The sequence below is a fragment of the Salmo trutta genome, chromosome 14, assembly GCF_901001165.1.
Source record: "Salmo trutta chromosome 14, fSalTru1.1, whole genome shotgun sequence".
Classification (NCBI taxonomy): Eukaryota; Metazoa; Chordata; class Actinopteri; order Salmoniformes; family Salmonidae; genus Salmo; species Salmo trutta.
Window position 1 is genome coordinate 71,923,568 of NC_042970.1, and position 16,550 is coordinate 71,940,117.

At 41.7% G+C, this 16,550-nt stretch overlaps 1 protein-coding gene across 1 annotated transcript in view; it reads left to right on the top strand.

Annotated features, from left to right (window-relative positions):
- The window catches only part of LOC115147275 (xylosyltransferase 1), a 108,581-nt gene that overhangs the window by 50,467 nt on the left and 41,564 nt on the right, over window positions 1–16,550 (top strand). Inside the window, exons 3-4 of the mRNA XM_029689424.1 lie at window positions 6,230–6,402; window positions 14,461–14,663. Coding sequence (XP_029545284.1) covers window positions 6,230–6,402; window positions 14,461–14,663 — 376 coding nt within the window. The remainder of the gene's footprint in view (window positions 1–6,229; window positions 6,403–14,460; window positions 14,664–16,550) is intronic.

Consider the following 16,550-nt stretch of genomic DNA (forward strand, 5'->3'; position numbering starts at 1 on the left):
TGTGAACAGTTTGGGTATACTAGGTGTGAACAGTTTGGGTATACTGGGTGTGAACAGTTTGGGTATACTGAGTGTGAACAGTTTGGGTATACTGGGTGTGAACAGTTTGGGTATACTGGGTGTGAACCGTTTGGGTATACTGGGTGTGAACCGTTTGGGTATACTGAGTGTGAACAGTTTGGGTATACTGAGTGTGAACAGTTTGGGTATACTGAGTGTGAACAGTTTGGGTATACTGAGTGTGAACAGTTTGGGTATACTGAGTGTGAACAGTTTGGGTATACTGGGTGTGAACAGTTTGGGTATACTGGGTGTGAACCGTTTGGGTATACTGGGTGTGAACAGTTTGGGTATACTGGGTGTGAACAGTTTGGGTATACTGGGTGTGAACAGTTTGGGTATACTGGGTGTGAACAGTTTGGGTATACTGGGTGTGAACAGTTTGGGTATACTGAGTGTGAACAGTTTGGGTATACTGGGTATGAACAGTTTGGGTATACTGGGTGTGAACAGTTTGGGTATACTGGGTGTGAACAGTTTGGGTATACTGGGTGTGAACAGTTTGGGTATACTGGGTGTGAACAGTTTGGGTATACTGAGTGTGAACAGTTTGGGTATACTGGGTGTGAACCGTTTGGGTATACTGGGTGTGAACAGTTTGGGTATACTGAGTGTGAACAGTTTGGGTATACTGAGTGTGAACAGTTTGGGTATACTGGGTGTGAACAGTTTGGGTATACTGGGTGTGAACAGTTTGGGTATACTGGGTGTGAACCGTTTGGGTATACTGGGTGTGAACCGTTTGGGTATACTGAGTGTGAACAGTTTGGGTATACTGGGTGTGAACCGTTTGGGTATACTGGGTGTGAACCGTTTGGGTATACTGGGTGTGAACCGTTTGGGTATACTGAGTGTGAACAGTTTGGGTATACTGGGTGTGAACAGTTTGGGTATACTGGGTGTGAACCGTTTGGGTATACTGGGTGTGAACCGTTTGGGTATACTGAGTGTGAACAGTTTGGGTATACTGGGTGTGAACAGTTTGGGTATACTGGGTGTGAACCGTTTGGGTATACTGGGTGTGAACAGTTTGGGTATACTGAGTGTGGTACACTCGAGCATATTTGACCAGATACTCTTTAATATCATATAAAAACAATTGCTAGAACATTCTGTTTGTTAGTCAATCATAGTAATAGTGTAATCATCGTGTGACAGCTTGATAGAGGCCCCTTTGAAACATGTTGTTTGTTTTGTCGTCATGGCCTGTGTATGTACTGTCAATGTCTGAGTCCCAAATGGCTCTAATCCCTTTATTGTCCACTTCTTTTGACCAGAGCTCATAGGGTTCTGCTCAAAAGTAGTGCACTATGTAGGGAATAGGGAGCCATTTAGAACGTATACCATCTCTTTTTACAGCAGGAAAATACAATATCCCCTGAAGCTGAACTAAAATCTGTTTTGACTTAGGCACACACACACAACCATTAATGCACACACACACACACACACACACACACACACACACACACACACACACACACACACACACACACACACACACACACACACACACGCACACACACACACACACACACACACACACACACACACACACATACCCATTTATGCACACACACACACACACACACAGACACACATACACACACACACATACCCATTTATGCACACACACAGATGTATGCACACACACATTTAAACACACACACAGAGATACACACGTACACTACACTTCCTGTTGTTTTACTGCTAATAATTACAATTCATATCAAAGTCAAGCAAGAAATATGTTTCTTGGCTGATGAGAAATTTATGGGAGACCCTTTTTGTATTTACACCAAATTGCTTTCCAATTTTCATTCTGTTCAGCCAAGCTGGCCACAGAAATGCAAGTTCGCACACCCAGACTGACACACACACACACACACACACGCACACATCCAACTTACAACCACACACAGACTGACGGATACACACAGGAACGCACAAACTCTTTCGCTTTCTCACCCTCTTCCTTTCTCTCTCTCTCTTTCTTATTCACAAACACACACACAACACCGCACACACACAACACCGCACACACACACTTTTCCAGTAGACTGGTTGAACATCTGCAGGTTGGCAGAAGACTCCTGTAAACAAAATCTGTGAGCTTGCCACCATCAGTGGGCACCACGCATCAATGTTTAAAGAAACAACACACACACACACACACACACACACACACAGGAGTGTATGGAGGACATGTGGAGGAAAGGAGAAAAAAGCCACGATACATGGACATCTGGGCAGACATAACCAGAGACTGTGCACCCACAGTGACTGTGTAACCTTGTACGCTACTGGTAACTACAGGCTACACTTCCAGAAGATGCAAAGTAATGCTTGTCTATCTGGGACTATTCCAATGGTTGCGTCTGAAATTGCTCCATAGTCACTTATAAGTGCACTACTTTTGAATAGAGTGCCAACACACCTTGACTGCACCTTGTGTCCACCTTGACTGCACCTTGTGAGTCCACCTTGACTGCACCTTGTGAGTCCACCTTGACTGCACCTTGTGAGTCCACCATGACTGTGCAACTTTGTTCTGTACAGCAATTTAAGCGAGGATACATATTCCCCAAGATATAAACCAATGCTTGTCTATCAGTGAATAAGCTCATGTCGTCTCCCTAGACCAGGGCTGCCCAACCCTCTTCCTGGAGATCTACCATCCTATGGGTTTTCAGTCCAACCCTAATTTAACACACCTGATTCTACTAATTAGCTGCTCAACAAGACCTTAACAAGCTGAATCAGATACGCTAAATTAGGGTTGGACTGAAAACACACAGGATGGTAGAGCTCCAGGAAGAGGGTTGGCAGCCCTGCCCTAGACTCACCATCGTCATCCCACTCCAACTGACAGTTTGATCAAAGGAGACGGGGGAAATTGAAAAGGGCTTATTCCTGGTAGCGTCGTGTAACAACACGGACGGCTAAATTAAATCACTTTTTCTTTTTCACTCCCTCTGTCTGTTCTGTCGTCTGCCACAATGTTGTTCTCTTCTCTCTCTGTCTCTCTCTCTCTTTCTCTCTCTCTCCCCATGTCTCCGATGCACCAATCTGAATTTGAGGCGCTAACCTTGTTAGCTCTCCCTCTCGCTCTCTCCCCATGTCTCAGATGCACCAATCTGAATTTGAGGCACTAACCTTGTTAGCTACAAATTGTCCAATTTGATTTCATCGGTATTCTGTCCTTGAAGAGTTGGCTGGGTTAGCGCGTAGCTGTTAACGCCGGCTCCATGGGACATGAGAGGGTATATGTTAGCATTAACAGAGCCTCTATATGCTAGCTGGGCTATTGTCTAATGTCTACATGGTTGTAATATGTGGGATGGAACTGGCATCATCATTGGTTGATGTCAGTTGTCAGCAAATGACCTTGCATGTTCGGTCACCCCTAAATACGTAGCAGGTAACATCATTCGAGGCTTATTCACTTGTTTGCTGTTAAAAAAATAAAACCGCATTTCTGTTCTATAAGACCTACATCTAGAACGAAGTACAAGATAGTTATACTCAGTCAGGTGAGACTTTAGTTGGATCCTTCGTTGGTACTGAGCAGATGTTGCATTAAAGGACTTGGAAACTAAAAGGACATTTCTGCTCCTCTCCTCTTCCAACCTCTCGCATGACTGGTTGAGATGGACGGCCATGAGCCACAGAAGTTACACAAGATGAAGGAGAGAGAGAGGGAAGAATGAAATGATGGAGAGAGAGAGAGTGCTGATAGCAGATGAGGGAGAGGCAGCTTGAAAGATTGATGGCGATAGGAGAGAGGAAGAAGAGGGATGTGGCAGAGTCTGCCGTTTTTAGACCTATCACGTCCCTGTAGGTGTAGAGACACACAACACATTGGCTCATTAGTTCAGCTAGCTAACATATCACAAGCCTCAAAGTGCTTGGTGAAGCGCTCCGCCAATTAGCCTAGTGCCATGCTAGCCAGTGAACCTCCCGAGCTGCCTACCAATTACTGTTCAATCTGATTGTGTGTGTGTGTGTGTGTGTGTGTGTGTGTGTGTGTGTGTGTGTGTGTGTGTGTGTGTGTGGGTGGGTGGGTGGGTGGGTGGGTGGGTGGGTGGGTTGATTCGTCTATCCTTGTGGTGAGCTAAAATTCCCAAGGAATTCCCCACAAGGATAGTAAAACAAGGAAAATTCTCCCGTCTCTAGGAGGACAAAGGCTATTTTAAGGTTAGGGGTTAGGGTTGGGGTTAAATTAGGAGTAGGGTTAGGGGTTAGGTTTAGGGTTAGGGTTAAATTAGGAGTAGGGTAAGGGGTTAGGTTTAGGGTTAGGGTTAAATTAGGAGTAGGGTAAGGGGTTAGGTTTAGGGTTAGGGTTAAATTAGGAGTAGGGTTAGGGGTTAGGTTTAGGGTTAGGGTTAAATTAGGAGTAGGGTAAGGGGTTAGGTTTAGGGTTAGGGTTAAATTAGGAGTAGGGTAAGGGGTTAGGTTTAGGGTTAGGGTTAAATTAGGAGTAGGGTAAGGGGTTAGTGGTTAGGTTTAGGGTTTGGGTTACGGGTTAAGGTAAGGTTTATGGTTAGATTTAGGGCTAAGGGAAAATAGGATTTTGTATAGAAATACAAAACGTGTGTGTGTGTGCCACTCCAGAAACATTTTCACCCAACACTGTCAACTAACTAACCAGCCAACCAACCATAGAAATATAATAACCAATCACAGATCCATTGACTTGAATGGGGAACGCCCATTCTAGTAATTATAGTTATTTGCAACCAACCACATTCACATTCAATATCCCATAGGCACAGCCAGGCTTCATAGTAACATACACACAGACACACACACACACTCCGTCTTTCACACACACACACTCACACTTTTCCAACCACATTCAGAACACCATATGAATAGGCAGGATTCATAGTAACCAAAGTATGAATAAAATGATCATTCTTGGGGGGAATTGGCTGATTGAGTGGTGGACAGAAGGCATGGCCAATTGGAGTCACGGGAGCATGTCTGTAGCCCCGCCCCTGTTGTTAGGCTTTAAATACAAGCAAGCAAAAGGTCCTGCCCTTCAATTGAGATAATTACAGGACAGCAGTAAGAGCCTAGCTTGTCCAGACACAGGGAAGAAAGAGCCAGAAGGGGAGGGGCACCTTGTGATCTTTTTACCCCTGGGACAGTATACTCTAAGGGGGTTGAAACACTTACCACGTCCCCCGCTGCTGTAGACACAGGGAAGAACCGGGAGGGGCGCCTTGTAGCCTTTTTACCTCAGGGACAGCACACCCTAAGAGGGTGAAAGCACCCACCATCTTCTCTCCTATTTTCTGCCCATCCAGGGACCATAGTGAGTCGTGACATTATCCACCACTGCCCTCTGGGAAACCAAGTCCCCTTCCCTCACAACACAGAGGACCAGATTACTGCCATTATCTCCTGAACAACCTCGTCCTCTCTGTCGTCAACAAACATAACGTCTCAATAAAGCTCTGTGTTTCCTGTAATTCCATAGGCCCTGTGAACACAAAACAACCACCATATGTGACAATGGTGCTGGATTGTATTCCCCTAGTACTTATTTGCTGATGGAGAACACAACACAAGACCAAGAGGCTCTGAGCGGAAATCATTTTTTTAATGCGTTTACTATTAGAATGAAAGAAACCACTATATGAATCCGTGTGGCTTTTTGAGTGGTTTCTGGAGAGAGCTGGAATTGTTTGATTATGTGGTTGTGAGTTGGAATAGTCATTGTCTACTTACTTCCAAGTCTTATTCTGGGAGTGTGGTACAGAGCAATGATGACACACTGTCAAGTGAACTCCACCCCAAACCCAAAGGAATGGTTCTAGGATTCCTATTTCTATCTTGTGGCCTTGCTAGTCATGGTTTAAATAACTCTATGGTCACATAGTGAATGAAACTCATCTCCTTGTGACATGCTTCTTCTTCTTCATAGCGTGCACAGTAACAGTACAGTAACTTTGGAGTTACTGCGCCACATGTTCAGTATACCTTCCAGTGTATGAAGTATAGACGATGAACCTACTGTGTGTGTTATTATTCTGTCCACGTAAGGCCATTGCCAGCGTCTGGGAGGAAGACTCGTAAGAGAGTTATACATACAGGTACATGTTTTATTCTCTGTATGAATGGCTAACAACCTGTCTCTGTACGGTATCATTGTGTTGTTCAGGTAAGGCCAATGCCAACGTGGCGTGGGAGGAGGACTCGTCAGAGGGCCCGCCGTCGGCCCCCGTCAGGATAGCCTTCGTCCTGGTGGTTCACGGCAGAGCCTCACGACAGTTCCAGAGACTTTTCAAGGCCATCTACCACACCTCACACTACTACTATATACATATAGACCAGGTAAGACTATAGACTACCATCTACCATCTCACACTACTACTATATACATATAGACCAGAATATAGACTACCATCTACCACCTCACACTACTACTATATACATATAGACCAGAATATAGACTACCATCTACCACACCTCACACTACTACTATATACATATAGACCAGACTATAGACTACCATCTACCACCTCACACTACTACTATATACATATAGACCAGAATATAGACTACCATCTACCATCTCACACTACTACTATATACATATAGATCAGACTATAGACTACCATCTACCACACCTCACACTACTACTATATACATATAGACCAGGTAAGACTATAGACTACCATCTACCATCTCACACTACTGCTATATACATATAGACCAGACTATAGACTACCATCTACCACCTCACACTACTACTATATACATATAGACCAGAATATAGACTACCATCTACCACCTCACACTACTACTATATACATATAGACCAGAATATAGACTACCATCTACCACACCTCACACTACTACTATATACATATAGACCAGACTATAGACTACCATCTACCACCTCACACTACAACTATGTACATATAGACCAGACTATAGACTGCCATCTACCACCTCACACTACTACTATATACATATAGACCAGACCATAGACTACCATCTACCACACCTCACACTACTACTATATACATATAGACCAGGTAAGACTATAGACTACCATCTACCATCTCACACTACTACTATATACATATAGACCAGGTAAGACTATAGACAACCATCTACCATCTCACACTACTACTATATACATATAGACCAGGTAAGACTATAGACTACCATCTACCATCTCACACTACTACTATATACATATAGACCAGAATATAGACTACCATCTACCACCTCACACTACTACTATATACATATAGACCAGAATATAGACTACCATCTACCACACCTCACACTACTACTATATACATATAGACCAGACTATAGACTACCATCTACCACCTCACACTACTACTATATACATATAGACCAGACTATAGACTACCATCTACCACCTCACACTACTACTATATACATATAGACCAGAATATAGACTACCATCTACCACCTCACACTACTACTATATACATATAGACCAGAATATAGACTACCATCTACCACACCTCACACTACTACTATATACATATAGACCAGACTACAGACTACCATCTACCAACTCACACTACTACTATATACATATAGACCAGAATATAGACTACCATCTACCATCTCACACTACTACTATATACATATAGACCAGACTATAGACTACCATCTACCACCTCACACTACTACTATGTACATATAGACCAGACTATAGACTGCCATCTACCACCTCACACTACTACTATATACATATAGACCAGACTATAGACTACCATCTACCACCTCACACTACTACTATATACATATAGACCAGAATATAGACTACCATCTACCATCTCACACTACTACTATATACATATAGACCAGACTATAGACTACCATCTACCACCTCACACTACTACTATATACATATAGACCAGAATATAGACTACCATCTACCACCTCACACTACTACTATATACATATAGACCATAATATAGACTACCATCTACCACACCTCACACTACTACTATATACATATAGACCAGACTACAGACTACCATCTACCAACTCACACTACTACTATATACATATAGACCAGAATATAGACTACCATCTACCATCTCACACTACTACTATATACATATAGACCAGACTATAGACTACCATCTACCACCTCACACTACTACTATGTACATATAGACCAGACTATAGACTGCCATCTACCACCTCACACTACTACTATATACATATAGACCAGCCTATAGACTACCATCTACCACCTCACACTACTACTATATACATATAGACCAGACTATAGACTGCCATCTACCACCTCACACTACTACTATATACATATAGACCAGAATATAGACTACCATCTACCACCTCACACTACTACTATATACATATAGACCAGACTATAGACTACCATCTACCACACCTCACACTACTACTATATACATATAGACCAGGTAAGACTATAGACTACCATCTACCATCTCACACTACTACTATATACATATAGACCAGACTATAGGCTGCCATCTACCATCTCACACTACTACTATATACATATAGACCAGACTATAGACTACCATCTACCACCTCACACTACTACTATATACATATAGACCAGAATATAGACTGCCATCTACCATCTCACACTACTACTATATACATATAGACCAGACTATAGACTACCATCTACCACGCCTCACACTACTACTATATACATATAGACCAGAATATAGACTACCATTTACCACACCTCACACTACTACTATATACATATAGACCAGAATATAGACTACCATCTACCACGCCTCACACTACTACTATATACATATAGACCAGACTATAGACTACCATCTACCACACCTCACACTACTACTATATACATATAGACCAGACTATAGACTACCATCTACCACACCTCACACTACTACTATATACATATAGACCAGGTAAGACTATAGACTACCATCTACCATCTCACACTACTACTATATACATATAGACCAGACTATAGACTACCATCTACCACCTCACACTACTACTATATACATATAGACCAGACTATAGACTACCATCTACCATCTCACACTACTACTATATACATATAGACCAGACTATAGACTACCATCTACCACCTCACACTACTACTATATACATATAGACCAGACTATAGACTACCATCTACCATCTCACACTACCACTATATACATATAGACCAGACTATAGACTACCATCTACCACCTCACACTACTACTATATACATATAGACCAGACTATAGACTACCATCTACCATCTCACACTACTACTATATACATATAGACCAGACTATAGACTATAGACTACCATCTACCACACCTCACACTACTACTATATACATATAGACCAGAATATAGACTACCATCTACCACCTCACACTACTACTATATACATATAGACCAGACTATAGACTACCATCTACCACACCTCACACTACTACTATATACATATAGACCAGGTAAGACTATAGACTACCATCTACCATCTCACACTACTACTATATACATATAGACCAGACTACAGACTACCATCTACCATCTCACACTACTACTATATACATATAGACGAGACTATAGACTACCATCTACCACCTCACACTACTACTATATACATATAGACCAGACTATAGACTGCCATCTACCATCTCACACTACTACTATATACATATAGACCAGACTATAGACTACCATCTACCACGCCTCACACTACTACTATATACATATAGACCAGAATATAGACTACCATCTACCACACCTCACACTACTACTATATACATATAGACCAGAATATAGACTACCATCTACCACCTCACACTACTACTATATACATATAGACCAGACTATAGACTACCATCTACCACCTCACACTACTACTATATACATATAGACCAGACTATAGACTACCATCTACCACCTCACACTACTACTATATACATATAGACCAGACTATAGACTACCATCTACCACACCTCACACTACTACTATATACATATAGACCAGACTATAGACTACCATCTACCACCTCACACTACTACTATATACATATAGACCAGACTATAGACTACCATCTAACACCTCACACTACTACTATATACATATAGACCAGACTATAGACTGCCATCTACCACCTCACACTACTACTATATACATATAGACCAGAATATAGACTACCATCTACCACCTCACACTACTACTATATACATATAGACCAGACTATAGACTACCATCTACCACACCTCACACTACTACTATATACATATAGACCAGGTAAGACTATAGACTACCATCTACCATCTCACACTACTACTATATACATATAGACCAGACTATAGACTGCCATCTACCATCTCACACTACTACTATATACATATAGACCAGACTATAGACTACCATCTACCACCTCACACTACTACTATATACATATAGACCAGACTATAGACTGCCATCTACCATCTCACACTACTACTAAATACATATAGACCAGACTATAGACTACCATCTACCACGCCTCACACTACTACTATATACATGTAGACCAGAATATAGACTACCATCTACCACACCTCACACTACTACTATATACATATAGACCAGAATATAGACTACCATCTACCACGCCTCACACTACTACTATATACATATAGACCAGACTATAGACTACCATCTACCACCTCACACTACTACTATATACATATAGACCAGACTATAGACTACCATCTACCACACCTCACACTACTACTATATACATATAGACCAGGTAAGACTATAGACTACCATCTACCATCTCACACTACTACTATACATATAGACCAGACTATAAGACTACCATCTACCACCTCACACTACTACTATATACATATAGACCAGACTATAGACTACCATCTAACCATCCTTCACACTAACCACTATATACATATAGACCAGACTATAGACTACCACTACCACCTCACACTACTACTATATACATATAGACCAGACTATAGACTACCTCCTAACCATCTCACACTACTACTATATACATATAGACCAGACTATAGACTATAGACTACCATCTACCACACCTCACACTACTACTATATACATATAGACCAGAATATAGACTACCATCTACCACCTCACACTACTACTATATACATATAGACCAGACTATAGACTACCATCTACCACACCTCACACTACTACTATATACATATAGACCAGGTAAGACTATAGACTACCATCTACCATCTCACACTACTACTATATACATATAGACCAGACTATAGACTATAGACTACCATCTACCACACCTCACACTACTACTATATACATATAGACCAGACTACAGACTACCATCTACCATCTCACACTACTACTATATACATATAGACCAGACTATAGACTACCATCTACCACCTCACACTACTACTATATACATATAGACCAGACTATAGACTGCCATCTACCATCTCACACTACTACTATATACATATAGACCAGACTATAGACTACCATCTACCACGCCTCACACTACTACTATATACATATAGACCAGAATATAGACTACCATCTACCACACCTCACACTACTACTATATACATATAGACCAGAATATAGACTACCATCTACCACCTCACACTACTACTATATACATATAGACCAGACTATAGACTACCATCTACCACCTCACACTACTACTATATACATATAAACCAGACTATAGACTACCATCTACCACACCTCACACTACTACTATATACATATAGACCAGGTAAGACTATAGACTACCATCTACCATCTCACACTACTACTATATACATATAGACCAGACTATAGACTACCATCTACCACCTCACACTACTGCTATATACTTATAGACCAGACTATAGACTACCATCTACCATCTTACACTACCACTATATACATATAGACCAGACTATAGACTACCATCTACCACCTCACACTACTACTATATACATATAGACCAGACTATAGACTACCATCTACCACCTCACACTACTACTATATACATATAGACCAGACTATAGACTACCATCTACCATCTCACACTACTACTATATACATATAGACCAGACTATAGACTACCATCTACCACCTCACACTACTACTATATACATATAGACCAGACTATAGACTACCATCTACCATCTCACACTACCACTATATACATATAGACCAGACTATAGACTACCATCTACCACCTCACACTACTACTATATACATATAGACCAGACTATAGACTACCATCTACCATCTCACACTACTACTATATACATATAGACCAGACTATAGACTATAGACTACCATCTACCACACCTCACACTACTACTATATACATATAGACCAGACTATAGACTGCCATCTACCATCTCACACTACTACTATATACATATAGACCAGACTATAGACTACCATCTACCACGCCTCACACTACTACTATATACATATAGACCAGAATATAGACTACCATCTACCACACCTCACACTACTACTATATACATATAGACCAGAATATAGACTACCATCTACCACCTCACACTACTACTATATACATATAGACCAGACTATAGACTACCATCTACCACCTCACACTACTACTATATACATATAGACCAGACTATAGACTACCATCTACCACCTCACACTACTACTATATACATATAGACCAGACTATAGACTACCATCTACCACACCTCACACTACTACTATATACATATAGACCAGACTATAGACTACCATCTACCACCTCACACTACTACTATATACATATAGACCAGACTATAGACTACCATCTACCACCTCACACTACTACTATATACATATAGACCAGACTATAGACTACCATCTACCACCTCACACTACTACTATATACATATAGACCATCCTATGGCGGCAGATTGATGAGGGCGGCATTTTCTGAGCTAAACTGACCAAGACGCAACTCCAACAACAACAAATAAAACCTCACATAATTCTGCCCAAAAACAATGACAAATTCTTTCAACCAATTGGCAAATGGGCTTTTTAGGTGAGCTCTGATGCCACCCTTTGATAAGCAGTGCCCAGTTTGTCAAATATTTTGCTTGTCTATTCCCGCTGCGCCTCTCCAGGGTGCTGTTGGAGAGATGCATCTCTGCAGCACTCCAACAACGTTCAATCAAAAAAATGATCTAACATAACATAGCAAATATAGAATATGGTAGAAAATGTATGTGGCCTTCTATAGCCTACAGGCTGGAGATAAAATGTATGACAATGTAATGAAACGGACACTTTTTACCTCATGTACGTTTCTCCGGTCAAATAGCCTGACCTAAATGGTGCTCAATCAAGTAAAAAAGGGGCTGTCATGTTAACAAACGACACGTCCTAAAAACTAGACAGGTCAAAGTAAGATGGACAATATGGAATCACAACCGTTGTCCAGGAGTTTCACCACATTATCATGATCAGTGGTTTCATGTTTGTATCTGTCTTTTTTTGACAAGCTGATCATATCGAAAAAGAAATACTTCTGTATTTCCCGTTGTGTAAACACATTGCAAATAGGTTTGTGATAACTCCTGATAAAGTTGGGAAGCTACTAGCTGAAATTCAGAGCATAAATAGCCAAATTGATTCGTCACAGGATTCAGGACTAATAAAGCCAATGCAACGGCCTGTTTTACAAACTGTGGGCCTACCACATGGATTGGCATTCATAAAATTCCATTGCTGGCCGACATGGTAGGCTACACCCCAGTAAGCACGAGCCGTTGTCTTTTGGACGTCTTTTTTTGGTCCTGTCCGGATGTCGTTTTTTGGTGTTCTACAAGTGGTAGGCTTACCACATAGATGGGCATTCATAAAATTCAATTTCAGGCAACACTGTAGGCTACACCTCAGTAATCATAGACCGACGCAGATTTTTTTGGTGCAGTTCCGGACCAGCCTTGATTTTCACACCCACAGACTTTGGTTTTTGATCACCAATCATAGACGTCTATTTGTTGGTCTTGCCTATGGTGGCAGAACGTCAAGGACCGTCCCTGGAATCAGGTGTGCTAGATTGGGGTTGGAGTGAAAACCTACAGGATGGTTGCTCTCCAGGAACAGGGTTGGAGAGCCCTGGTCTATACCCTTATCCTATACGTAGGATATTGTCTTAAACCAGGGGTGTCAAACTCATTCCATGGAGGGACTAGTGTCTGTTGATTTTTGGATTTTCCTTTCAATTAAGACCTAGATAACCAGGTGTGGGGAGTTCCTTACTAATCAGTGACCTTAATTCATCAATCAAGTCCAAGGGTGTAGCAAAAACCTGCAGACACTTGGCCCTCCGTGGAATGAGTTTGACACGTTTTAAACTCTTCCTCTTCTCTCCCCCTCCAGCGCTCCAATTACCTTCACAGACAGGTTCAGGACCTGGCCTCCCAGTACCCCAACGTGAGGGTGACGCCCTGGAGGATGGCTACCATCTGGGGCGGTGCCAGCCTGCTAACCATGTACCTCCGCAGCATGGCAGACCTCATCACCATGACCGACTGGAGCTGGGACTTCTTCATCAACCTCAGCGCTTCAGACTACCCCATCAGGTGACTGGGGTGGAGGTGACAGGGGTGTATGGGGTGAGGGTTAGGATGGTGGGGGGTAGAGGGTAGCAGCATGTCAGACCTGATCACCATGACCGACTGGAGCTGGGACTTCTTCATTAACTTCAGCGCTGCAGACTACCCCATCACGTGACTTGGGTGGAGGGGCAAGGTTTTCCAGATAGTTGACCTACTGTGCACTCGGAAAGTATTCAGACCCCTTGACTTCCACATTTTGTTGCGTTACAGCCTTATTCTAAAGAAGGATTACATTTTTCCCCCTCATCAATCTACACACAATACCCCATAATGAAAAAGCAAAAACAGGTTTTTAGAAATTTTTGCAAATATATTCAGTATTCAGACCCTTTACTCAGTACTTTGTTGTAGCACATTTGGCAGCGGTTACAGCTTCATGTCTTCTTGGGTATGACACTACAAGCCTGTATTTGGGGAGTTTTTCCCATTTTCCTCTGCAGATCCTCTCTGTCCGGTTGGATGGGGAGCGTCGCGCACAGCTATTTTCAGGTCTCTCCAGAGATGTTCAATCGGGTTCAAGTCTGGGCTCTGGCTGGGCCACTCAAGGACATTCAGAGACTTGTACTGAAGCCACTGTCTTGGCTGTGTGCTTAGGGTTGTTGTCCTGTTGGAAGGTGAACCTTCGGCCCCAGTCTGAGGTCCTGAGCGCTCTGGAGCAGGTTTTCATAAAGGATCTCTCTGTACTTTGCTCTGTTCATCTATTCCTTTGACCTCATGGCTTGGTTTTTGCTCTGACATGCACTATCAACTGTGGGACCTTATATAAACAGGTGTGTGTCTTTCTAAATCATGTCCAATGAAGTTGTAGAAACATCTCAACGATGATCAATGGAAACAGGATGCACCTGAGCTAAATATTTAGTCTCATAGCAAAAGGTCTGAATACTTATGTAAATAAGGTATTTCTGTTTTTTATTTGTGATAAATTAGCAAAAATGTCTAAACCTGTTTTTACTTTGTCATTATGGGGTATTGTGTGTAGACTGATGAGGACATTTTTTTTATTTAATCAATTTTAGAATAAGGCTGTAATGTAACAAAATGTGGAAAAAGTCAAGGGGTCTGAATACTTTCTGATTGCACTGTCTATGTTTAAGTACGGAAGTAGCAGCAGCTGTGTTGACAGCAAATTGGTTTTAATGGAACGTCTTGGTGTTGCAGGATGTTTTTGGCCACTTCTCCTTCGAAGCAGTCAAGCTGGTTAGGGTTGAGTGGCCAGGTGTCAGACAGAGAAGAAATACTACTTCACATGCTCCCTGTGTGACCTGACATGAAAGGACTCTGACATTACAGAACTGAACACTTTGAACACCAGTTTGGTCATGTTATGGATACAAAATATTGAGAGATTGATAGTCCTTGTGTAATTATAATTTACAGTTCAGAGATGCATACAGTATTAAAAGCCATCTGAATAGCTATCAGACAGTAGACACACAGCTATATAACCCCATAGGCCCTCAGGGAATCCATACTGTCACAATCACTGCAGACTTACAACAAAGATCCTAGCTAAACAACTTAAATAGATCAATCACAGTAGATCTCCGGTTCTTCTTAAGGTGATTACACATTTGTTCCCCCCGGATTCCAATCCCTCTCCTGGCTTACTTACTCAGTTGAATAGGTTACATGATGAACTGATTACATGTTAATTGCCCCTAGGTCAATATGTATTGACTTCCCAACAGGTGGTGTGTGTATGTGTGTGTGTGTGTGTGTGTGCGTGTGTGTGTGTGTGTGTGTGTGTGTGTGTGTGTGTGTGTGTGTGTGTGTGTGTGTGTGTGTGTGTGTGTGTGTTTGTGTGTGTGTGTGTGTGTGTGGCACCGCCACAGATGGTAGCCATCCTCC